Source organism: Babylonia areolata, chromosome 29, assembly GCF_041734735.1.
Source record: "Babylonia areolata isolate BAREFJ2019XMU chromosome 29, ASM4173473v1, whole genome shotgun sequence".
NCBI classification, from domain to species: Eukaryota; Metazoa; Mollusca; class Gastropoda; order Neogastropoda; family Buccinidae; genus Babylonia; species Babylonia areolata.
This window is the reverse complement of record NC_134904.1, coordinates 37,188,804-37,216,113: the sequence shown is the minus strand read 5'-3', so window position 1 is coordinate 37,216,113 and position 27,310 is coordinate 37,188,804. Positions and strand designations below refer to the sequence as shown.

General features: G+C 41.4%; 1 protein-coding gene and 1 pseudogene across 1 annotated transcript; one reads left to right on the top strand and one right to left on the bottom strand.

The window, feature by feature from the left end:
* Nucleotides 1–1,205: 1,205 nt before the first annotated feature.
* Nucleotides 1,206–26,358, top strand: LOC143274687 (serine/threonine-protein kinase Chk2-like). The gene is given in 17 exon segments (XM_076578575.1): nucleotides 1,206–1,494; nucleotides 3,827–3,948; nucleotides 4,692–4,770; nucleotides 5,746–5,811; nucleotides 6,862–6,952; nucleotides 8,502–8,610; nucleotides 9,738–9,791; nucleotides 11,275–11,287; nucleotides 11,290–11,338; nucleotides 13,154–13,253; nucleotides 15,960–15,998; nucleotides 16,843–16,890; nucleotides 19,078–19,241; nucleotides 21,688–21,803; nucleotides 23,077–23,162; nucleotides 24,449–24,523; nucleotides 26,053–26,358. Coding segments are annotated over 17 exon segments (1,560 nt in total). The 3' UTR covers nucleotides 26,113–26,358.
* Nucleotides 8,922–9,041, bottom strand: LOC143275146 (5S ribosomal RNA; annotated as a pseudogene).
* Nucleotides 26,359–27,310: the final 952 nt, after the last annotated feature.

The following is a 27,310-nucleotide window of genomic DNA, read 5'->3' as shown; positions in this document are numbered from 1 at the left end:
GACTTACGGCGGACAGAGAAAGAGATGGAGACTAATACAGAAAACGGGAGAAAGAGAAAGAAACATGACTCACTCCGGCAGTGGAACGAAAACAGGGAATCCAAAGACAGAATGAGACAACCACAGGGTGCAACTGACAACTGAAAGACAGGGTAAACTATATGTTACAGTACCCAGTCACTAAGATGTGAATAACTCAATCAAAACTGACAACAAATATCGGGTTTTGTTGTGCCAGGCAGATTCGCCATTTGCATACTGACTCTTTTGTCCGTTGATAACTTTATAGTAAACTCAGCTTCTTCAGTGCTCATTCTTTTTAGTCTATAATATATACTGAAGAACGGCCGCCTTCATCAAGTTGAAGATTCTGGCGTTTACAACTCAGAACAGAAGGTTCCGCCGGGCCGGTTTGCTGTTGTGTTGTGGGGTTTGTTTGGGTAGTCAGTGCCTAACTAAGGAGACTGGACAAGGGGGCTGGGGCCACCCAACCCTTTTTCAAACGACAGTGTTGGTAGGCCGTACTTTGTTGTGAGTGGGAAGGACTTGATTTGGGAGTTGGGGGGCGGCCCGCGGCCGGCTGGCGGCCGGGAGCGGGGCTTGGGGCCCGGGAGGCCGGAGGGGAAGGGGAGGGGGGGGGGGGGGGTCAGAAGTAGGATTGGAGGCTCTCCGCCGAGGCTGATATTGCCTCAGGCGGGAGCTTGTTGTACTCCCTGGTAGTGCGGGGAAAGAAGGAAAATTTCCTGTAGTCCCTGTACCAGGTTTCCGTCACGGTGGTGTACTGTTCAGTTGATCGTGGGAGTGCCTGGTGTTGTGCTTGGGCTTCTGATAAGTTGGTGCTCGCGTGGTGTCGATGATTATGTCTCTATGGTGGATCTTGTGCATCGTTATCAGGATCTCTTTCGTCGTTCTTCAAATGGTGCCCAACTTAGCTCAGTGGTGTAGCATTTCTTCCAAGATGGACGTTTGACGGTAGCGATTTACCACCCAACATGTTTAGCTGCAGGAAGGTTCGGTCCATTCTGTTTACAAATCCGTCTCCCCGCACCAGTCAGTACTTGTTGCTATGGAAACTTGTAAACAAAACAAACAAACAAACAAACAAAAAGCAACAAAACAACCACAAATTCGCTAAACTACCCACGTGCTCCAATCAAACGAGCTAAACAACACTTGCGCATGCGCAGAGTTAACAGGATGTCGCAATGAGCAGTCAGAGCGGAACGCAAACACCCCCACCTGCACACCAACCACTACCCGCCACCCCGATTACCCAGCCACCCGGCCTGACCACCGACGACAGCGGAACTATATCCACACACACCCCGCCGACGAAAAGTATCGAATCGACGAGCACTGCAAGTTTTGCCAGCACAATGGACTTGCCCACGCAAGATGTCACAGACGGATTTTTCGACAGTGAAGAAGACGAACATGCCCCATCGGATCCGTGGGGACGATTGTTCCCGCTTGGGGAAAGTTTTTCAAGTTTGGGTAAGGCACAATCAGATCGCACGTGTGACAGGTTTTGCCATGCCCACGCACCAGACGGATCGGTGTCCTGACTCGTCTGAAATTTATTAATCAATTACCTGTATCGGTATTTTGAGGCGACTGAGTCATTTTGTGGGATAGAGTTGTCTACCGTTGGCTGATATGTTTGGGGGTTTTTTGTTGTTGTTTTTTTACTTATGTTTGTGCGTGAATGTGTGTTTGTGTCACTGTGTGTGTGTGTGTGTTAGTGTGTGTGTGTGTGTGTGAGTAAATAAAAGACTGCAGTTCCTGCAAATGGACTATGGTACAGTTCATGCAGTTCATGATGAGTGCATGTAGTATGCTAAAGAAATGTATATATATATATATATATCTATATACATTACATATGTACACATCTATAGATCATTGCAGTGTCGTAAGTTTGAAATTCATTTGAGATCAGAATGTGAGTTTGTAAAAGGAAATCAATGCTGTTCAGACTAATGAAGATAATGAACTCTTTATGATTATGGTATGATACATGTGTTAAGTACTGTAGTTTATGTGCTACTGTGCAGTGCAAAGAACAGTCCCACAAGATGGCATACTATACATATAAAGTTTCCATGAACTGCTGTTCCTAGACTAAAGGACCACCAAATCCCACTTTTCATTTGTAAATGAAATTATCAGTAAATATAGCTTGATCAGCATATTTTCAGTTGCTTATGATTGGCTGCATGGATTTGAAACCCCACTATTTATGCTCACACACACACACACACACACACACACACACACACTTAAAAGGCAAGATGTGTTGTGTATTTTTATCATTTTATTTACATACTGTGACACTCATGATATTGACAACAACGTTTTCCATCCCACACTTTTCTTTGCACAAGACACAGCATACAAAAATATTTGCGCACATGCATACAAGGATACAAAAACACATGCTTTGCATATATGCATGCATATGCTTAAAAGCACATATTAACACATGCACACACACACACACACACACACACACACACACACACACACACACACACACACTGAAAGTCAAATGAAACATTTTACAAACTTTTCTCCCATCCTTCTATACAGAATTTGTAAGATATTCAAAAGAAAGGTGTATACATTGTGGCAGACTTACCCTTAATGATGTACTGGTGCTTTTTGGACATAACAGGATAAAAACTGATGTATGTTTCTCACACATTTTATAAATACTAAAATAGCCACGTTCCATGTATGCAAATGTAGAATCAACAAAATAAAACCAACATTACAAATGTATGTAAAAGATCTTATGCAGGCATATGAAGAAGACAAGTATGCTTTTAACATAACTATGGAACATAACAAATTTGTGCAAAAATGGTCTCTATACATGTTTACAGTTTAGTGCAAGATTAAGTTATATAATGACACCATGGAAATATGTTATTGAAAAGTATTGTTTTGCTTAGATCATGTTGTTGTGGACATGCCAGTATTTAGAACTTCCTTTTGTCTTTACCCTGTACCTTTCAATGCACAGAGTATATACATTTTGTATCTGTAAACCGTTGAGTTTGACTGATTAAAAAATGCTGGAAGGAAAAAGAGAAAAGGGGAGAAAAAAAGAGAAAAAAAAACAACAAAAAAAAAAAACACACTTCTCTCCCATTCAAAGCTTATGAATTAAAAGTAATAGCATAATTGCCAAAATGCTGTATTTGCTTTTCCCAAGTTTTAACATTTACAGCAGATGTGCTAAATGATAAGAATTGAAAGATCAGGATTTGTGAATAAATGATTATGAATACAGGTTCAATTTTGAACTGAGGTAATGCCAAACAATGGCAGGTATAATTTTAGCTTATTCATTGAACTGAAGCCAAACACAAATATCTGAATTTACGAAAGTTTTGAAATAAAGTCATATTTGAAATTGGGCCAGAATAGTGTAATGAATATTGTAAACAGTAAAACGAGTTGCGTAACTTTCTTTCAGTTTATGTACATCCATATGATAAATATAGTGATTCTATCTATCTTCAACCTAAGATCATTAATGCTATCTATCATTCTATGAGTCTGCTTACATTACATACACACACACACACACACACACACACACACACACACACACACACACACACACACACACACACATACATACACACACACACACACACACACACACACACACACACACACACACACACATCATTGTGACACTTGATATGTTTACTATGAGACTAATGTCAACATAAAACTAGACATACTGATTTGTTTTTTCTTCTTTTTAAAAAAAATAGATTATTATACTTGTATTAACTCATTATTTTTCTTTCAGATCTGGTGAAAGAAGAGTATTCCTTCGGCAGGGGAGAAAACTGTGACGTTGCCTTCAGCAACACAGGCAAAAACAGTCAGTGTTTTCAGGCGTACAGCAAAGTGCATTTCAAGCTCGTTCGGGTACGTCTTCATGGTGTAAATGTGTGACACCATCCCAGTTCTTGACAGCTTGTTATATAGTAATCTACTGATCCAGTGTCTTTTTGTCTTTTTTAAGGCATCAAAGATAGAACAGTTCCTTTCAAGTTCATTGTTTGTTTGAACTTCCAAGGGGCTTTATAAGTAAATATGGGCAAGGGGTAATCTGATGTTGAAACTCTCCATGCTCCGGTAGGAGTGAAACTGAAATGAGGATTGAAAAAAAACTTTCTTTAATAGAACCTGTTTTGGTGTATTTTATTGATAATGTTACCAATGCTTTTAACACCTGCCCATCTGGCATCAGTTGCACGCGCGCGCGCGTGTGTGTGTGTGTGTGTGTGTGTGTACTATTTACTACTAAAATGAACAATAATCCAGTGAGAAGGGCAGAACAAAAAACCAGCAGTCTGTGGTACCCACGTGAAGGGGCAGAAAAGAACACAGTGCAGGTCCAATTTTTTTTTTTTCCTTTTCATATTGAGTGCTGGCAGATTTGCTAAACTGCAGGTCAACTCATTTTTTCTTATTGATAATGATAGCAGATAGAATTGGTAAACAATCTCAGTACTTCTGTTTTGATCAGATGTTTGGTTCTTTTGATTGTTGTTTTGTGGATACTTTTGGGGGGGTGGGGGGTGGGGGGGGGCTTGTTTTTTTATAATGTCACAATGTGGAGAACTTTTCCATGTGTCACATATAACCTCTGATGATTGTGTTATCAGAAAACCACAAGCACAGGCATTCACATCTTCCTGGAAGACACCAGCAGTAACGGCACTTTTGTCAACGGAGAAAAAGTTGGTGAGTGATTCAATTATTTATTTCTCTTTTTTTCTTCTTCTTCTTCTTCTTCTTTTTTTAAATTTTTATTTATTTTATTAATTCAATACATGTTTGTGTGGGGTACGAGTGAAAACAACTAATCTAATCTTCAAGGAATGTTGTTCAAGTTACTGAACCATCACTGCAGGTGTCTGTATCTCTTTGGCCTGGTTGATCCAGGGGGAAGTGTAGAGTTAACAGCTTTGTCATGTAAACCCCAACTTGAATAGACTTCAATGGCAGCAGCAGAATCCTCATCCATTATAGAAAAAAAGAAAGAAATAAAAAGCAACTATTGTTACAGATTTTGTGGTCCCTGCTGTCATGGTGAGTGACCATGGGACTGCTACCCACGAATGCTGAAGAAGAATTAATATTGTCCTCTGTCACTCTCTCTCTCTCTCTCTCTCTCTTCATTTCTGCCTATTCCTTCGTCATATCCTGTACATATTACTTGCTGTGTTACTGTATCTACTATCATGCAGTGTGTGTGTGTGTGTGTGTGTGTGTGCCCATTTGCTTCCATATGCATACTGTGTTGTGTTTTGTTTTGTTTTAATCATTGCACATGCATTGTATTGTGGAATATTAAGCATTATTAATTGTGGATTTTTTTTTTTTTTTAAGATTCTTTTTTGTGATATTTTCACAATTGAAATAAATGGACATCTAAAAAAAAAAAAAGTATGACAATAGAATAAACAAAAGTAACATGACAAACTGAACTGTTCACATGATGTAAACTATTAACATGTAAGCATGATTTACTTATACAACAGCTTTTTTGTTGTTGTTGTTTTTGTTGTTTTTTGGGGGGTTTTTTGTATTGTTTTTTGCTCATTTTGGGTTTGTTTTTGTTTGGTTTTTTTTGGTTTTTTGTTGTTTTTTTGTCAGTTTTTCTTGTCTGGGACAATGATGTGTAGTATTTACTTATGTATTTGTTTTTATTCCCAGGGAAAGGAAACCGCCAGGTACTGAACAACAACGATGAAATTGGTCTGGCAATGAAGAAGAATAAAGGTGAGACTCCTGGTCATCTGTTGTTTTGCATACAAAAAAAAACCAAACAAACAGAAAAACCTAAAACAAAAATTGTAACAGCATGCAATCAACATCATGCACAGAATAACATTAAATATTATTATTGAAATGGTGTCACTTGTATTCTAACTCAAATATTTAAATGTACACTTGCCCTCTGCCACAGTTACAACAGGGGTAGATGGTGAACAGAAACAGTGAGGGTGTGTCCTTGACAACATGGTGGGAATGGGATTTGTCTACTTAAGGATATATATGTGTTTTAACTCACTCGGGACAACATGTTTTCTCCCTTGCTTTTCCCCACAGACGGCCCATTTGTAAGGGTTTGGAAAAAAATTACAAAAAATACAAAATACAGAGTAAGAAAATGAAACTTTCAGAACTGGTTTATTACGTGTTGAGCTATTACATATAAAAAAAATCAAATTTCTCATCTTATTTTTACAGTTTTGCCATATGTAGAAAGTACTGCCAATTTTTCACCCCGAATCACCATACCCATGCTCGCTTTCTGCATGAAATTCGCTTTCTTCTTCATCATCATCCACCTCTTCAATGTCCGACCCTTCATTTTGTAGCATTTCAAGTACTTCGGCAACCCTAAAACGTTGCCGTCGCTGCCATGTTCACTTCACAACATTTTGAGAAGAGCCCGCTTTGCTAACAGGCTGGCATGCGAGCAGACGACCGGTCAGTGACTTTGTGTGCGAGATGGGCCACACATGGCAGGTTGACCAATCATACCATTCGATTGTGGAGTGACCCAGAATAGCGCACTCTGCTTGGCTAATCACAAAATCACGTGTACAGCGCGTGATGGATTTTTATTTCTTGAAAATGCTATTCCATTACGTCGTCTGAAACCGAATACATTTTATGTAGGAGTGCTCATGCATTGCTTCGTCTGGAGAGAGTTAAGTGAGGCAAGAAGAAGGGTCTGACCAGCAGTAACATTTCTTGGGGGTCTGTTTTCACTTTTGTGCTATCTTTTTTTTTTTTTTTTTTTTTTTTTAATCTGCATTTCAGCCTTTGTGTTTATGGACTTGGATGCCAAAGAAGATGCCGATTTGCCCAAACCATTGACGGACAAGTACACACTGACCAAGGTACTGGGAAGGTAAGCCCAGGCAGACTGGAGTGGAGAGGATGCTTATGATTGACAAGTTTGTGCATGAACTCAAGAACTCAAACCATTTTAACTCCTTCTACACAACAGCAACATGCCTACTACAACTCCCCTGGACCATCACTGCATGAGACCACTACGGTTAAAAGTAGGTTTGTTCACTAAAAGGACAAAAGTCAATGGAGAATTGTTGACGGGCGCAATAGCCGAGTGGTTAAAGCGTTGGACTGTCAGTCTGAGGGTCCCGGGTTCGAATCACGGTGATGGCACCTGGTGGGTGAAGGGTGGAGATTTTTACGATCTCCCAGGTCAACATATGTGCAGACCTGCTAGTGCCTGAACCCCCTCCGTGTGTATACGCAAGCAGAAAATCAAATACGCACGTTAAAGATCCTGTAATCCATGTCAGCGTTCGGTGGGTTATGGAAACAAGAACATACCCAGCATGCACACCCCCGAAAACGGAGTATGGCTGCCTACATGGCGGGGTAAAAACAGTCATACACGTAAAAGCCCACTCGTGTGCATACGAGTGAACGCAGAAGAAGAAGAAGAATGGAGAATTGTTGATTTAATCCGTCAAACAAAGCTTCGTTTTCATGATTCTGGAATCCATAAATGGCTCTGTTCAGAATGCTAACTGTACCAAGCAAGAATAGACGAAATTTGAATAGTGTATTGGTACAAGAATACTCGTTACCAGGTCCACAGGGGAGGTAGCCCTGGTATGAGTTAATTTGTAGAATGAGTTAATGGAAGAATTAAGGTTTTAGGCATGGGCATCTCTTCCAATCCCTTTGCTAATCTACATCCACTACATGAAAAGAGAAGAAAAGATCGAAAAAAAAACTTCTTTATGCAGTTGGACATGTGTGATGAAACACACACACACACACACACACACTCTCTCTCTCTCTCTCTCTCTCTCTCACACACACACACACACACACACACACTCTCTCTCTCTCTCTCTCTCTCTCTCTCTCTCTCTCACACACACACACACACACACACACATGCAAGAGAGCAAAGTATGATACCATCAGTATATTATCATTGTAAAAGTTAAGAAGAAGTGATTAATTAGTGGATGGTGCTTGTATTGCTGGGCGAGGACAGAGTTAAGTTGTCTGTCTGTCAGTCTGTGATTGCTTTTCTTCTTATTTTATTTCTGTTCGATTGAAAAGTCTCGGCAAAAAAACAGATGTTGCCCTTCAGGGTCTTGAAACGTCTTGGAATTTTGATAAAACCCTTGACCAATACCTTGTAACAAAAAGCACAATGCATGAAAAAGAATATCTTTAGAACAGGAAGTAATGAAAATTTGAACATCGATACTGATATATTTGCTGATGGCTTTTGTAAGTGGTGAACTGCAACATTTTTTTTTTTATTCAGTTTAGATTTATGTTTGGTGTGGAAAATTTTCAGTGTGGTCTGTAAAAGGTCTGGAAGAAGTATGGAACTTTGTTAGGTCAGGTGTGTGGGAACCCTGTGATGTGTAACAGTCTGTTTTTTTGTGTTTTTTTCCTCCTTCCAGAGGAGCGTGTGGAGAGGTACGGCTGGCATTTGTGAAAGGATCCTGCAATAAGTTTGCCTGCAAAATCATCTCCAAAAAGAAGTTCTCCGTCGGGGGCTCGTCTGCTATTGTGAGTGAAGGAGCGGCATCATTGTGTGTGTGTGTGTGTGTGTGATGTTCATGTGTATATATGTGGGAGTGTGTGCATGTGTTGTGGAGATGGGGATAGGATGAATACAAGATTTCACTACGCATACTTTACCATGACCCACTAGTGCAGACTCCGGCAGGGAGTCCGATTCCTGTCCTGTTTCAGTTTCAGTTTCAGTAGCTCAAGGAGGCGTCACTGCATTCGGACAAATCCATATACCACATCTGCCAAACAGATGCCTGACCAGCAGCATAACCCAACGCGCTTAGTCAGGCCTTGAGAAAAAGGAATGCTAACAGCACCCGGTGTTCCCAGGCGGTCACCCATCCAAGTACTAACCGGGCCTGACGTTGCTTAACTTCGGTGATCGGACGAGAACCGGTGTTTTCAACGTGGCATTTCCTGTGCAAACTACTATCCGCCTGTGCGGAGAAAACGAAAGTAGCTACGGCCGATAACCTCCCGGAAGTAGGTTACCTTCCCTCTGTATCCCTGACTAGCTTCCTCTTTTTTCCGGCAGCCATCTTGACTCAGATGGGGATAGGATGAATACAAGATTGTGTGTGAGAGTGAGTGTGAGAGGAAGTTTGAGTCTGGATCTCTGAGTGTGTTAGTCGTGTATGTGTTAGTTTCTGTCAGTACAGAACAAGTTGATCTGACAATAAATGGCTTCTTCATGAAATTGAAATATGAATGGGTGCATGCTTCTGTTTCTACTCCATGGATGTAAAATAACTTGTAATTTTTACATTGACTTTACAGGATAATTCTCTTTTTTTTTATATGGAAGGGACTGGTTCATTTCTTGCTGGTTATGATAAGATTGATGTGTTTAACTGATTGTGTTTGCTTACATAGACAGACCTGGGGTGGGTAGATATTAGGTCTGTGACATAAGTGCATGAGAATGTTGTTGTTGCTTTTTGTTTTTTCAGTTGTCTGTTTGTTTGGGTTTTTTGTTGTTGTTTTTTTTTGGGGGGGGGGGTGTTTTGTTTTGTTTTTAATTTCTTTCAGCACTTAAAAAATGTGTGCATGTATTCATGCAAGCATGCGCTTGAAAAGAGAGTGAGCGCTAACACTTTGATTTAATGCCGTTCTTTTTTCAGAACATGGCCTCACAAGTGATGGGAGAGGTGAAGATTTTAAAGGCGATGAAGCATGTAAGGATCTTGACGTTTCCCCATTCTCTTTAGTTTTGTGTTCAATTGCGTCTTTGTACAGCGTGGTTTGGGTTTGAAGTGTAAGTGCGTATATCCTTGACGGGCGCAGCAGCCAAGTGGTTAAAGCTTTGGACTTTCAATCTGAGGGTCCCGGGTTTGAATCTCAGTAATGGCGCCTGGTGGGTAAAAGGTGGAGATTTTTCCAATCTCCCAGGTCAACATATGTGCAGACCTGCTTATGCCTGAACCCCATTCGTGTGTATACACAAGCAGAAGATCAAATACACATGTTTAAGATCCTGTAATCCATATCAGCGTTCGGTTGGTTATGGAAACAAGAACATACCCAGCATGTAGGAACATTCTGAAAATGGAGTGTGGCTGACTACATGGCGGGGTAAAAATGGTCATACAAGAAAAAAACCCTCATGTACATACGAGTGAACGTGGGAGTGTTACATGTGTGTATACATCCCTTTGGTCAGCTGCTCTGGGCCCTCTCAGCACTCTCTAACCCTGCTTGGAAAGATCATTTGCAGTTGCCCCAGCACCTGTCAGCACCCCACTTATGTATGTACAGTAATGCAAAGAAGAATTGTTCATTCCTATGGCACTTGGGGGGGGGGGGGTTATGGGTTTGATCCCTGTATAGCGGAGTATGGCTGCCTACATGGTGGGGTAAAAACAAGTCATACACGTAAAAAGCCCAGTCGTGTACATGTGAGTGAACATGGGATTTGCAGCCCATGAACAAAGAAGAAGATCCATGTATCTACAACAGGTGGATTAAGGGTGGGTGATTTTTTCCAACCTCCCAGGATGACTTGCAACTAACTCTACACTGGTGTACATGTCATTCAAAAAAGATCTGTGACCATATGATTTTTTTTTTTTTTTTTTTTTTTTTTAAACATGTAATGTTTGGCCCCTTTCCTAAAGTTGTTGGAACTTTGTTTATTGACCTGGTGGTGTTTGATTCTAACAAGAAAAAAAAGCAGCTCAGAAAATTATGATTAATAAGAAAAATATTAAGCCAATTTTTTTTTTAATTTTTAACTTTTACAGAATATTTTGTATCTTGACAATATGTTGTGGTCACTCTAGGTCACTAGATGTGATGTTGCTGTTCTTGTTTATTTTGTGTTGGTGATTTTTTTTTTGTATGTGAATGTATACATGGACATTTGTATACATGTGTATTGCCCTTTGTGTCATACACATGGTCTACTTGTGTGTGTGTTTGTGTGTGTGTGTGTATATATATATATATATATATATATTTGGACATTTGAATGTATGTGTGCCTGTGTATACGAAAGAAGCGTTGTTCATGTGGAAATGCTAGCATGAGTTTTTTGGATTGTCAGATTGACACAAATATGACAGGATGATTTTGTCTCTTGTCCACAAAATCACATGGAGGGCCCAGTTGAATTCAATGCTTTTTTTTTTTTCTTTCTTTCTTTCTTTCTTCCAATTTCAGCCCTGCATTATTGGATTGAAGATGTGATCGACACCCCTGAGACGCTGTATATATTGTTAGAGCTGTGAGTATTTGTATTTGTATTTCTTTTTATCACAACAGATTTATTTCTCTGTGTGAAATTCGGGCTGCTCTCCCCAGGGAGAGCGCGTCGCTACACTACAGCGCCACCCATTTTTTTTTGTATTTTTTCCTGCATGCAGTTTTATTTGTTTTTCCTATCGAAGTGGATTTTTCTACAGAAATTTTGCCAGGAACAACCCTTTTGTTGCCGTGGGTTCTTTTACGTGCGCTAAGTGCATGCTGCACACGGGACCTCGGTTTATCGTCTCATCCGAATGACTAGCGTCCAGACCACCACTCAAGGTCTAGTGGAGGGGGAGAAAATATCGGCGGCTGAACCGTGATTCGAACCAGCGCGTTCAGATTCTCTCGCTTCCTAGGCGGACGCGTTACCTCTAGGCCATCACTCCACATGTATGACTGGACTTGACCATCTCCTGAGAGCAAAGTACCCATGTTATATACTGTTAGAGTGTTTGTACTTCAGACATGTATTTTAGAATAAAGTACACACAGAGCTGTCACAAAAAGTGTGAGAGAGAAAAAAAAAAGTGCACCTTATCAGTGTTATTGGAACCAAGAATACCTATACACCAACATGTTTTTAAACAAAGTACACCTTGTATATATTTTAGAACTGTTATAGTAAGTACGCCTGTGGTTAAAACACAAGGGTTTCCTCCTTTTTTTTTTCTTTTTTTTTTCTTTCATGTTGTTGTTATTGTTGTTTCTGTTCACTTAACGCTGTGTCTGCATCAAATTATGACCACAGTGCTGTAAAGCTCTGTTTGTTTTTTTCCCCCCACCCTGGCAGATAACATTTTCTTTCTTTGAAGATAAGATTTATTTTGTTGTTGCTGTTGTTTTGTTTTTTTCAAGTACAAAAGCATGCAGTGTGTGTTCCATGCAGAATCGTCATTCAGTATCCAAACTGACACATTCAGTGCAACAAATACTTGTTAATTAAAATGTTTAAAACTTTTGTTATATTTTGTGTTCAGGGGAGAGCAGGGGGTGGGGGTGTGAGCTGTTTGACAAGTTCTTAGCCATGGTATTTCGGCCTTTATGATTTATAGAACTTTTAGAACTTCCGTTGGTGGTTTGTGTTCAGGGTGGAGGGGGGCAAACTGTTTGACAAGTTCTTAGCCATGGTATTTCGGCCTTTATGATTTATAGAATTTTTTAGAACTTTCGTTGTTGGTTTGTGTTCAGCGTGGAGAGAGATGAGCTGTTTGACAAGTTCTTAGCCATGGTATTTCGGCCTTTATGATTTACAGAATTTTTAGAACTTCCGTTGTTGGTTTGTGTTCAGGGTGGAGGGGGGCGAACTGTTTGACAAGTTCTTAGCCATGGTATTTCGGCCTTTATGATTTATAGAATTTTTTAGAACTTTCGTTGTTGGTTTGTGTTCAGCGTGGAGAGAGATGAGCTGTTTGACAAGTTCTTAGCCATGGTATTTTGGCCTTTATGATTTACAGAATTTTTCAAACTTTCGTTGTTGGTTTGTGTTCAGCGTGGAGAGAGATGAGCTGTTTGACAAGTTCTTAGCCATGGTATTTCGGCCTTTATGATTTATAGAATTTTTAGAACTTCCGTTGGTGGTTTGTGTTTAGGGTGGAGGGGTGGCAAACTGTTTGACAAGTTCTTAGCCGTGGTATTTCGGCCTTTATGATATACAGAATTTTTAGAACTTCCGTTGTTGGTTTGTGTTCAGGGTGGAAGGGAGGCAAACTGTTTGACAAGTTCTTAGCCATGGTATTTCGGCCTTTATGATTTACAGAATTTTTTAGAACTTCCGTTGTTGGTTTGTGTCCAGGGTGGAGGGAGGCGAGCTGTTTGACAAGGTGGTCAGCATCGACAGGTACCCTGAGCCCACAGCCAAGGTGCTCTTCTACCAGATGGTGTGTGCCTGCAAGGTGAGAGAAGTTCTTCGTCGTCAAGCCTGGGTGTCTGCTGCTACTGGATGAGGGTGGATTGTGTCGTAGTCTCTAGGCTGAAAGGGGTGTGTGTGAATGAATTTTGGTATATTTGTATTTATTGTATTTGTTTGTTTGGTATGGTGTGTGTGTCTGTGTGTGTGTAACTTGGCATTACATCTGGAACTTACATGCCAATATGCTGGTGTGTGTGTGTGTGTGTGTGTGTGCGTGTGTGTGTAACTTGGCATTACATCTGGAACTTACACGCCAACATGCTGAAGTTTTGTGGGGTTGTTTTTTTTCTTGATAATAATAGTACACATTCAGAAATCTGCTCTAGGTACTTTACAAAACTTGAAAATACTTTTGCTTACATAACACATTACATCAATGTTATGTACACACATCAAAATGTGACTGACATAGTAACAAACTAAACACACACACACACACACACACACACACACTATTTAGTTGAACTTTTTTCCTTTTTTTTTTTCATTTTATTTTTGGTGTGTTTTTGTGCTTGTTTTGCCATTGTTGGACTAAGTTGTGATTCAGAGTGTATGTATTGTTGTTGTATCCTCCACTCCCCAAAAAGAAGCAAAAGGATCAAACGTCTTAGAAGTGTGTGTGTTCATGTGTTTGTGCGTGTGTGTGAAAGTGTATGCATAATCATTATTTCCTTTGTTATTGTTCTTTATTGTCATCGAGCTGACCACACAGGGCCATATCAGGGTGTGTGTGTGTGTGTGTCTGTGAAAATGCATGCATAATATCATTATTATTTTCATCATTTTTGTTGTTGTTGCTTTTCATCGAGCTGAGCACACAAGGCCATCATATCAGGACTGGAAACACTGTCGATACTGATCCCTTAGAAACTCAAAAAAAAAAAAAAAAAAAGGAAGAAAATTAGGTACAAGCAACTTTCACGCCCCTGACACAGAGTGCTTGCTTATTTCATTCATTGTTTGGGTGGATTTGTTGTTAACATTTTGATCTGTTTCACAGTGTTTGGGTGGATTTGTTGTTAACATTTTGATCTGTTTCACAGTGTTTGGGTGGATTTGTTAACATTTTGATCTGTTTCACAGTGTTTGGGTGGATTTGTTAACATTTTGATCTGTTTCACAGTGTTTGGGTGGATTTGTTGTTAACATTTTGATCTGTTTCAGTGTTTGGGTGGATTTGTTGTTAACATTTTGATCTGTTTCACAGTGTTTGGGTGGACCTGTTGTTAACATTTTGATCTGTTTCACAGTGTTTGAGTGGACCTGTTGTTAACATTTTGATCTGTTTGTTTCACAGTGTTTGGGTGGATTTGTTGTTAACATTTTGATCTGTTTCACAGTGTTTGGGTGGACTTGTTGTTAACATTTTGATCTGTTTGTTTCACAGTGTTTGGGTGGATTTGTTGTTAACATTTGGATCTGTTTCACAGCGTTTAGGTGGATTTGTTGTTAACATTTTGATCTGTTTCACAGTGTTTGAGTGGACCTGTTGTTAACATTTTGATCTGTTTCACAGTGTTTGAGTGGACCTGTTGTTAACATTTTGATCTGTTTCACAGTGTTTGAGTGGACCTGTTGTTAACATTTTGATCTGTTTCACAGTGTTTGAGTGGACCTGTTGTTAACATTTTGATCTGTTTCACAGTGTTTGAGTGGACCTGTTGTTAACATTTTGATCTGTTTCACAGTGTTTGAGTGGACCTGTTGTTAACATTTTGATCTGTTTCACAGTGTTTGAGTGGACCTGTTGTTAACATTTTGATCTGTTTGTTTCACAGTGTTTGGGTGGACTTGTTGTTAACATTTTGATCTGTTTGTTTCACAGTGTTTGGGTGGATTTGTTGTTAACATTTGGATCTGTTTCACAGCGTTTAGGTGGATTTGTTGTTAACATTTTGATCTGTTTCACAGTGTTTGAGTGGACCTGTTGTTAACATTTTGATCTGTTTCACAGTGTTTGAGTGGACCTGTTGTTAACATTTGGATCTGTTTCACAGTGTTTGGGTGGACTTGTTGTTAACATTTTGATCTGTTTCAAAGTGTTTGGGTGGACTTGTTGTTAACATTTTGATCTGTTTCACAGTGTTTGGGTGGATTTGTTGTTAACATTTTGATCTGTTTCACAGTGTTTAGGTGGATTTGTTGTTAACATTTTGATCTGTTTGTTTCACAGTGTTTGGGTGGATTTGTTGTTAACATTTTGATCTGTTTCAGTGTTTGGGTGGATTTGTTGTTAACATTTGGATCTGTTTCACAGCGTTTAGGTGGATTTGTTGTTAACATTTTGATCTGTTTCACAGTGTTTGAGTGGACCTGTTGTTAACATTTTGATCTGTTTCACAGTGTTTGAGTGGACCTGTTGTTAACATTTTGATCTGTTTCACAGTGTTTGAGTGGACCTGTTGTTAACATTTTGATCTGTTTCACAGTGTTTGAGTGGACCTGTTGTTAACATTTTGATCTGTTTCACAGTGTTTGGGTGGACTTGTTGTTAACATTTTGATCTGTTTCAAAGTGTTTGGGTGGACTTGTTGTTAACATTTTGATCTGTTTCACAGTGTTTGGGTGGACTTGTTGTTAACATTTTGATCTGTTTCACAGTGTTTGGGTGGACTTGTTGTTAACATTTTGATCTGTTTCACAGTGCATGAAACTGATCAACTCTGTGTGTGTGTGTGTGTTCCCACAGTATCTACATGACCAAGGAATAACCCACAGGGACTTGAAGGTAAGACTACAGTGAGGCACTTTTTATCACTCGCACGCACACACACACACACACACACACACAAAACTGGGATGTCTAATATCACTTAATGTGGATAGACATTCAGTGAAATTGAACACAAAACTGATCGAAGAGAAAAGAAACTGGCTTAAGGCCATCAGTCAGTCTGTCTGTCTGGCCATGTATATGCATATGACCATCTCCTGTCTGCATTTTTCTTATAAAGAACCAATAGAACCCATGCAAAAGTTTTTAGGAATGTATTTGCGTATTTTGTGTTATACAGATGCGCAAATTTTATTTACTTTGACAGGTTCATGCACATGTTATTATTTACTTTGACAGGTTCATGCACATGTTAATAGTTGTTGGGTTTTGGGGTTTTTTTTAAGGATTGTCATGCCATGCATTTTAGGTCTTTAAAAATGACCCTGGTGCTTGAAAGTTTTGAATTTTGTTTCTCAGTATCACAGAGAAAAAAAAAAAAAAAAAGATACACCATTTCTCTCGTTGATTATGCGCAGCAGGAAAATCTTCCCCATGAAGTTAAGTTCAGAAGTGAGAGGGGTTTTTTTGTTTGTTTTTTGTTGTTGTTTTTTTTTAATAAATCATGAATCTGAAAGGTTTTTTTCTATTGAAAAGGGGGATAATGCTACTCAAAACGGCAGAAGAAAAATAAGGTTGGTAGAAGGGGGGAGGGGGGGGGGGGGTATTGCTACTGAAAAGGAACAACAAAGAAAAAGACAGCAAACTTCATGATAAGAACTATATCATGCTGTATGTCTGTCAAAAGTGCTGATTTTATATATATATATTTTTTTTTTTTTTATCTGAATTCTTACAGCCAGAGAATATACTGCTGGCAACAGATGCTGATGAGACACTGATCAAGGTAAGCTATCAAGGTGTTGATGACACAGATCAAAAAAAGCCTCCCAAGCAGAAACCAAGGCGTTGATGATAAGAAAACATGACGGAACCAAAGAAACAGTATATGCATGCACTCACACATGATTATGACAGAACACACAGACGCACACACACACTCACACACTCACACACTCACATATATATGTATATGCACATATGAGAGTACACACACACACATACACACACACACACACACACACACATATTAACCTGTTTAATGTCAGTAAAATTGATGAAAGGCTATGTTGTTTTTTATATTGATTTTAGACTCCTTTGTTTATTTTTTAAACGTTTCAAACTGGAACAGAAAAGAAAGAAGCTGCATCCTTTCTCTTTTCGCTCTTTTTTTTTTGCTTTTTTTTTTCTTTGTTTTCTTTCTTTTGCTTTTTTTTTGAGGGGATTACAGTTTAAATGTTCAATACAATGCAAGTCAACATGCAAATCGACACAACACAAAGCAGCATAGCACAACACACAAAGCAATGTGACAACACAGTACAAAGCGATACAATGCCACAAGACAATGCGACGCAACGCAGAGCGACCTCATGCACTGCAACGCAACACAGTACAAAGCAATACAACGCAACACAACCCAAGGCAACACAGAGTAACACAACACAAATTACAATGCAGCACAGCAGAGCATTACAGACGTAAATTGTTCTTCTACTGGGAGGAAGGTTGTATTTGTATTTCTTTTTATCACAACAGATTTCTCTGTGTGAAATTAGGGCTGCTCTCCCCAGGGAGAGCGCGTCGCTATACTACAGCGCCACCCTTTTTTTTTTCTTTTTTTTGTTTTTTTTTTTTTGTATTTTTTCCTGCGTGCAGTTTTATTTGTTTTTCCTATCGAAGTGGATTTTTCGACAGAATTTTGCCAGGGACAACCTTTTTGTTGCCGTGGGTTCTTTTACGTGCGCAAAGTGCATGCTGCACACGGGACCTCGGTTTATCGTCTCATCCGAATGACTAGCGTCTAGACCACCACTCAACACTCAAGGTCTAGTGGAGGGGGAGAAAATATCGGCGATTGAGTCGTGATTCGAACCAGCGCGCTCAGATTCTCTCGCTTTCTAGGCGGACGCATTACCTCCAGACCATCACTCCACATCAGATGCTCATCTGAACAAGACAGTGTCTGGGAGGGACTTGGTTTGAATCCCCACTGTTGCCTTGTCTCCCACGTTTGACTGGGGAAAAAAAATCAAACTGAGCGTCTAGTCATTCACATGAGATGATAAACAAAAAAGTCCCATATGATATACAGCACACACACACACACACGTCACATTGAAAAAGAACCCACAGCAAGGAAAGCGATTGTCCTCGGGCAGAATTGTGTTGAAAGAAATCCACTCTGGTAGGTACACAAGTATTCAGACACGCACAGAGGGCCCGACTTAGCGTGTTGGGTTATGCTGATGGTCAGGCATCTGCCCAGCAGATGTGGTGTGATGATGATGGCAGTTTCTTCGTATCCGAAGATCACTGGGAAGAAGGTCTAGTCCGGGTGAGGCAAGCCTTCTGGTGGCTGTACAGGCCAATCCTGGACTTGCATTGTCGGGAACAGCTGGCGCATGTGAAGGTTGGCTGGTCGCTGGAGGGGTGAACTTGAGATGATGCCTCCTTTCTCCGCTCGCGTTTTTCCCTGGCTGTCTGTGTCCTGACCTTTTCAAAATTCCTGACAGCTTTCCTGGTGGAAGTTTTCCAGGCAGATCTGTTTGCTGCCAGTGTCTCCCAGCTGTGGTGGTCAATTTCGCTACGTGACATCTGCTGCTTCAGTTGGTCCTTGTAGCGTCTGCGTGGAGCTCCAACGCTGCGTTTACCTTCATGCAGTTCGCAGTAGAAGACGGCCTTTGGCATTCTGGAGTTGTCCATACCACAACATGACCTGCGGTGTAGTATACATATATATATATATAATATGGATTTGTCCGTACACAAGTGATGCCTCCTCACAAAACTTCTTCGTTCATGGGCTGCAACTCCCACGTTCACTCACATCTACGCTAGTGGGCTTTTTACATGTATGACCCTTCCCCCCCCCCCCCCCCCCCCCCCCCCCCCAACCATGTAGGCAGCTGTACACCGTTTTCGAGGGTGTGATTTAAAAAAAAAAACAAAAAAAACTGAAATTTCCTTCCAGGTGACAGACTTTGGCCTGTCCAAACTGGTGGACGCCGGCTCCATGATGAAGACGTTCTGCGGAACGCCCACCTACCTGGCGCCGGAGGTCCTGGTGACGGCCGGCAGTGGGTCCTACACTAAGGCCATCGACTGCTGGAGTCTGGGCGTCATCCTCTTCATCATGTAATTATATTTTTGGTGTCATATACTGTACCATGTCAAACTGATGTCAAACTGATTCGAGTTTGACATGGTAAGTATATGTAACACCAAACATGGAGTATAATACAAACTCCTCCTTTTGGTGTCATATACTGTACCATGTCAAACTCGAATCAGTTTGACATCAGTTTGACATGGTAAGTATATGTAACACCAAACATGGAGTATAATACAAACTCCTCCTACTAGGGTGTTTTAGGGTTGTTGTTTTTTTTTGTTTTTTTTTTTGGTTGTTGGGTGGAGGAGGGTGGGGTGGAGATGTTTTTGTGGGGATGGAGGGGAGGTGTTGCTTTCTGTGTCACCCCTGCTTTTTTTTTTTTTTTTTTTTTTTCTTTTTTTTTTTTTTAAGATACCTGGGGTGTTGTGTGGTTTTTGGGGGTTCTTTTTCGGGGGGGGGGGGGCGGGGGGGGGGGGGGTTGTTTTCTGTGTCACCCCTGCTTTTTTTTTTTTTTTTTTTTTTTTTTTTTTTTTATATAGATACCTGGGGTGTTGTGTGGTTTTGGGGGGTTCTTTTTCCGGGGGGGGGGGGGGGTGTTTTCTGTGTCACCCCTGCTTTTTTTTTTTTAAGACACCTGGGGTGTTATGTGTTTTTTGTTTGTTTGGGTTGTTTTTTGGCAGGGGGGGAGGGGGGGGGGGATGTGTCAACCATGTTGTTATTGGGGTTTTTGGGGGTGTTTTTTTTTGTTTTTTTCAATGGTGTAACTCCCACATTATTTTCGGTTGTCTCTTCCATTTCCTGTTTTACTCATTTTGGCTGGTCCATTCTCTTACTTTTTTTTCTTTTTTTCTTTTTTTTTTTTTTTATGGTGTAACTCTCACACTGCTTTCTGCTGTCTCTTCTCTTCCTGTTTTCTTTCTGGCTGGTCCATAAAAAAATTTTAAATTCTTTTTTTTTTCTTTTTTTTTTTTTATAGTATAACTCTCACATTGCTGTTATCTCTTCTTTTCTCGTGGGTTTTTTTTTTTTTGTTTTTTTTTGGGTTTTTTGGCTGGTCTATTCTACTTTGATAAAAAGAAAAATATTTAAAATTCTTTTTTTTTTTTTATGGTATAACTCTCACATTGCTGTCATCTCTTCCTTTCTTGGGTTTTTTTGTTTTGTTTTTTTGTTTTTGTTTTAATTCTTTCTTTCTGTTTTTGGCTGGTCCATTCTCCTACTTTTTTTTTTCTTTTTTTGTAGTGGTGTAATTACTCTCACACTGTTTTCTGCTGTGTCTTTCTTTCTGTTTTTGGCTGGTCCATTCTCCTACTTTTTTTTTCTTTTTTTTTTCTTTTTTTGTAGTGGTGTAATTACTCTCACACTGTTTTCTGCTGTGTCTTCCTTTCTTGTTTTGTTCTCTTTTTGTCTGGCCCATTACAGATACTGTATTCTTATACCTGACGACATTTTATAACTCTCAAAAAACAAGAACGCCAGAGAATTGACAGACAGGCAGAAAATACGAAAAAAAAAACTTAGCCGTATGAAGAGCACAGGAACAGGAGTCATGATGGCTGCCGGAAAAAGAGGGCGCTAGCTAGTGGGACCAAGGGGAGGTTACCTACTTCTGGGAGGTTATCGGCCGTAGTTGCTTTCGTTTTCTCCGCATAGGCGGGTAGTAGTTTGCACAGGACAGGAATGTCAGACCCCTGTCGGAGTCTGCACTAGTTGGGTCATGGTAAGTATGCTATTTAAATGTAATTTTAGATAGAAAATTTCCTATTCAGTATATCACTCTATGTCACAAGTATTGTATTCTTATACCTGAGGGCATTTTGTCTTTGCCAGTATCACCAAATGTCACAAATATTGTATTCTAATTATATGTTAAAACATTTTGTCCTCACAAGTATTGCTCTGTATCATATATTTTTTTGTTGTTTTGGCATTGTTTCCTTATCCAGTCGTCTGCACATGGCCGTATCTGGACTAATTTGAGTGGAGTGATGGCCTAGACTGCTAGAGGTAACGCGTCCGCCCAGGAAACGAGAGAATTTGAGCACGCTGGTTCATATCACGGCACAGCCGCCAATATTTTCTCCTCCTCCACTAGACCTTGAGTGGTGGTTGGGACACTAGTCATTTGGATGAGACGATAAACTGAGGTCCCATGTGCAGCATGCACTTAGCGCACGTAAAAGAACCCACGGCAACAAAAGGGTTGTTCCTGGCAAAATTCTGTAGAAAAATCCACTTCGATTTGGGGGGGGAAAAAAATGCATGCAGGAAAAAAATTTTTTTAAATGGGTGGCGCTGTAATGTAGCGACGGGCTCTCCCTGGGGAGAGCAGCCCGAATTTCACACAGAGAAATCTGTTGTGATGAAAAGAGAAATACAGATACAAATTTTTAAGTGCTGTTAGGTGGTTTACATATAACAGGGGTGGTTTACATATAACATTGCTGTTGTTTTGTATTGTCCTTACAGGGTATCAGGGTACCCTCCCTTTTCCGACGAGCGCAAAGATATGGATCTTCCCAAGCAGATCATGGGCGGTCACTTCTCTTTCCCTAAACAGTACTGGAAGGATGTGTCTGAGGATGGTAAGTTTTGATTATGTACTGACGGGCGCAATAGCCGAGTGGTTAAAGCGTTGGACTTTCAATCTGAGGGTCCCGGGTTCGAATCACGGTGACAGCGCCTGGTGGGTAAAGGGTGGAGATTTTTACGATCTCCCAGGTCAACATATGTGAAGACCAGCTAGTGCCTGAACCCCCTTCGTGTGTATATGCAAGCAGAAGATCAAATACGCAGGTTAAAGATCCTGTAATCCATGTCGGCGTTCGGTGGGTTATGGAAGCAAGAACATACCCAGCATGCACACCCCTGAAAACGGAGTATGGCTGCCTATATGGTGGGGTAAAAACGGTCATACACGTAAAAGCCCACTCGTGTGCATACGAGTGAACGCAGAAGAAGAAGAAGATGATGTACTGGGGAAGATTCAGTTGTGTACATGTGTTCCAGGTGCGTTAGGAGCGTTGCAGTTACTACACACGGTTTGTCATTTCTGTGAATGTGCTCAAACAAATGTTCTTATTCTTTTTTTCTTTTCTTTTTTTGTCTTTTTTTGCTGCCCCATCATCTGCACCGTTTCAGTGGCATTACTCCCACACCGCTTATTTAGATTCGCCCATACACGGCCACACCCGGGTTCGTCTGTCACAGTTCCAGCATCGGCAGTCCACAGGGAACCATCGATGTTAGGTCGCCAGGAGGCCACACACCAGAGGAGACCCTGCACTGCTGCTGAGTCACTTCGGTGGTGTTCAGTGGTGCCTGTTCGTTTTCTTATTCATATCTCATGCAGGGAGTGGACTTAAACCATCAAGGACCATTGTTATCCTGTCATATATGTTGCGAACATCAGCTGGCTGGGTTTGATAAAAGTATTTGGAAGGTATTTTTGTTGAATTTTGTGTAGGGTTTCTTCTCTTATTTCATAGTAAAGTTTGCAGTCGTCTGAGAAATGATATTCATCTTTAGTTCTTGGACATTGTAGGCATAGTTTCATTTCTTTTGGGATGTGGGGGTGGGTGGGTGTGCGCTTGTGTGTGTGTGAGTGTGTGTGTGTCTGTGTGTGTTTGCATGAATGCATGTGTATACGAATATGTGAGGTTATGTGTGTGTGCATGCATGCATGTTTGTGCTTGTGAATGAGTTTGTGCATTTGTGCGCACATGTTAGTATATTGTGTGTGCTTGTGTGAGTGAGTGTGTGTGTGTATGTGTGTGTGTGTGTATGTGTGTGTGTGTGTGTGCGTAAGTGAGAGTGTGGAAACAATGTTGTGATGACGCTTTGACTGTGGTGTCACAGTGGTGGACCTGATCAAGAAGCTGATGACGGTGGACCCCAAGGCACGCATCACCTTGGCCGATGCCCTCAACCACCCCTGGCTTAAGGTGAGAGAATGGACCATACTGTCATCAGTATTTACATGTAACATTTTAATAATGAATGTCAGAGGACGGACAATACTGTCATCAGCATTAATGTACAACATTTTGATAATGAATGCAGAAATTGTTTAATAAAAAAAATTTTAAAAAAAAACAACCCCCCCCCCCCCCCCCCCCCCCCCGACATTTTGATAGTGAAACAAATACACTTGCAGATGAAAACAAAAAAAGAAAAGAAAAAATGGTGGTGCTGCACTATGGTTACGCTCTGTCCCCATGGAAGAGCAGCCCTGAATTTCACACAGAGAAATCTGCAGTGACAAAAAAACAAAACAATACAGTGTAATGCAATGCAACACAAAACAATGCAACACAACACAACACAGCACAGCACAACACGATACAACACAAAACAATGCAACACAACACAGCACGACGCGACACGGCACGGTATGACACGACACGACACGACACAACACAACACAACACAAAACAGTGCAACACAGCACAACACAACACAACACAGTGCAAAACAGCACAGCACAACACAACACGACACAACACAACACAACACAGTGCAACACAACACAACACAGTGCAACACAACACAGCACAACACAAAACAGTGCAACACAACACAGAACAGCACAACACAACACAACACAAAACAGCACAACACAACACAACACTGCAAAACACAACACAACAGAAAACAGTGCAACACAACACAACACAGCACAGCACAACACAACACAGCACAACACAACACAACACAACACAACACAACACAACACAAAACAGTGCAACACAACACAGTGCAACACAAAACAGTGCAACACAACACAACACAAAACAGTGCAACACAACACAACACAAAACAGTGCAACACAACACAACACAAAACAGTGCAACACAACACAGCACAACATAACACAGCACAACACAACACAAAACCGTGCAACACAACAGCAAAACACAACACTGCAAAACACAACACTGCAAAACACAACACAACAGAAAACAACACAACACAACACAACACAACACAACACAGCACAGCACAACACAAAACACAACACAACACTGCAAAACACAACACAACACAACACAACACAACACAACACAGCACAACACAGCACAACACAAAACAGTGCAACACAACACAACACAACACAAGATCATCAGAACACACCGTGTCCAGACCCTGATCAAGTGCACACCCAACACACGTCGTGCCAGGCCTGGTAACTTCAGGTCAAAAGATGACCTGGTGGCTTGCCCTGTTTCAGGACGAGGAGGCCAAGGCCAAGGCCAAGAAGCTCATGTACCCAGACTCGGACGGCATGGCCCCTCCGGAGAGAATGGTGAGCAAGCCGCTGTCGTGTCCGTGCGACGCTGAGCATGCACACACACGCACGCACGCACGCACAGACACGTGCGCATGCATGCACTCACACACACGTACACACATACTCACACATACACACATCCATGCACACATACATGCACACATACACGTAACACAAACATGCGTGTGCAAATGCACAAACATTCACAGACACACACACACACACACACACACATGCATGAATGCACACATACGCACTCAAGCACACACACACACACTGACATGAGCACACACACACACTGAAGTCTAACATAGAAACTCATACACATCACACACACACATACACAGACATGTGCGCATGCATGCACACACACATACTGTTCTTTCTCTCTCCCTCTCGCTCTCTCTGTCTCACTCTCTCTCTCTCTGTCTCTCCCTGTCTCTTTCTCCCTCTGTCCTCTCTCTCCCTCTCTCTCTCTCTCTCTCGTTCTTTTTCTCCCTCTGTCCTCTCTCTCTCTCTCTCTTTCTCTTTCTCCCTCTTGTCTTTTCTCTATCTCTCTCTCTTTCTCCCTCTTGTCTTTTCTCTATCTCTCTCTCTATCTCTCTGTCTCTTTCTCCCTCTGTCCTTTGTCCTTCTCTCTCCCTCTCTCTCTCTACCTCCCTCCTCTCTCTCTCTCTGTCTCTTTCTCCCTCTGTCCTCTTTCTCTCCCTCTCTCTCTTTCTCATTCTCCCTCTGTCTTTTCTCTCTCTCTCTTTCTCCCTCTCTCTCTCTCTCTCGCTCTGTCTCTTTCTCCCTCTGTCCTCTCTCTGTCCCTCTCCTTCTCTTTCTCTCTCCCCCTCTCTCTCTCTCTCTCCCTCTGTCCTCCCTCTCTCTCTCTTTCTCCCTCTGTCCTTTCTCTCTCCCTCTCTCTCTCTCTCTACCTCCCTCCTCTCTCTCTCTCTTTCTCCCTCTATCCCCCCCCTCTCTCTCTCTCCCTCTGTCCTCCCTCTCTCTCTCTCTCTTTCTCCCTCTGTCCTTTGTCCTTCTCTCTCCCTCTCTCTCTCTACCTCCCTCCTCTCTCTCTCTCTCTTTCTCTTTCTCCCTCTTGTCTTTTCTCTCTCTCTCTTTCTCATTCTCCCTCTGTCTTTTCTCTCTCTCTCTTTCTCATTCTCCCTCTGTCTTTTCTCTCTCTCTCTTTCTCCCTCTCTCTCTCTCTCTCGCTCTGTCTCTTTCTCCCTCTGTCCTCTCTCTGTCCCTCTCCTTCTCTTTCTATCTCCCCCTCTCTCTCTCTCCCCCTCTCTCTTTCTCCCTCTCTCTCCCTCTCTCTCTCTACCTCCCTCCTCTCTCTCTCTCTCTCTCTCTCTTTCTCCCTCTATCCCCTCTCTCTCTCTCTCTCTCTGTCTCTACCTCCCTCCTCTCTCTCTCTCTCTTTCTATCTCTGCAGACAAAATACTGTACTTATGCAAGCCCCAATCAGTATGTATGCTTGATGCACCTGTGGCTTTCATTCATTGTTTAATTTTTCTTCTTTTTTCTCTCTCTCTCTCTCTCTTTTTTCCTTGCAGCCGTCAACCAAGAAAAGAACACTGGAAGGTGGAGACGAAGCCAGTGCAGCCAAACGCTGAAACCTTGCCGCCACACACACACACACACACACACACACACAGACACGCACACACCTGGTTTCAGTCTGCTAGGAGTGAGTCTGTTAAAGAAACTCCTTACCAAACGAATGAAACAAACATTTTTTTTTTTTTTTTTTTTTTTTTTTAAGAAGAAATGGCAGTGTGCAGACAAGAAGACGGATGTGTTTCAGACATAAAGAGCAGCATGTATGCCTCACAAGGAATTGTGGTATGACTTGTTGGTGTTTTGGGGGGGGGGTTTTGTTTGTCTTTTTTTGGGGGGTGGGGGGGGGGTTAACAATCCTTCCAGTGATATACATGCAGACACACTGACAGACAGACACACAAACACATGCACGCACACATACTCACACACACACACACACACACACATATACACACACACACACACACACACACACACTTGTGTGCACACACACACACACAGAGACTCAGACACATTCAAAGACACTTACACAAACACTTGCATAAAGACACACCTACACATACTTAAACTATAGCTCACACACACACACACACACACCATGTACACTGCAATACATGTGTGCATACTCTCTCCTAAACACACACTCCCATACACTTATAGTTATACACACATGCGCACACACACACACACACACAACACACACTCACACTGTCTGTGGACTGTTGTGTCTGTTAATGCTTAAGGATTTTATGACAATGAATTGAGTCAAGTTCAGTTGAGTCTTCTTCTTCTTTTGCGTTCGTGGGCTGCAACTCCTACGTTCACTCGCATGTACACGAGTGGGCTTTTACGTGCATGACCGTTTTTACCCCGCCATGTAGGCAGTCATACTCTGCTTTCGGAGGTGTGCATGCTGGGTATGTTCTTGCTTCCATAACCCACCGAACGCTGACATGGATTACAGGATCTTTAACGTGCGTATTTGATCTTCTGCATGCGTTTACACACGAAGGGGGTTCAGGCACTAGCAGGCCTGCACATATGTTGACCTGGGAGATCGGAAAAATCTCCACCCTTTACCCACCAGGCGCCGTCGCCGTGATTCGAACCCGGGTCCCTCAGATTGAAAGTCCAACGCTTTAACCACTCGGCTATTGCGCCCGTCTGTTCAGTTGAGTCAAGTCGAGTCAGACACACACACACACACACACACACACACCTCTTCTTCTCACACACCTCCCTGTCTTTGTT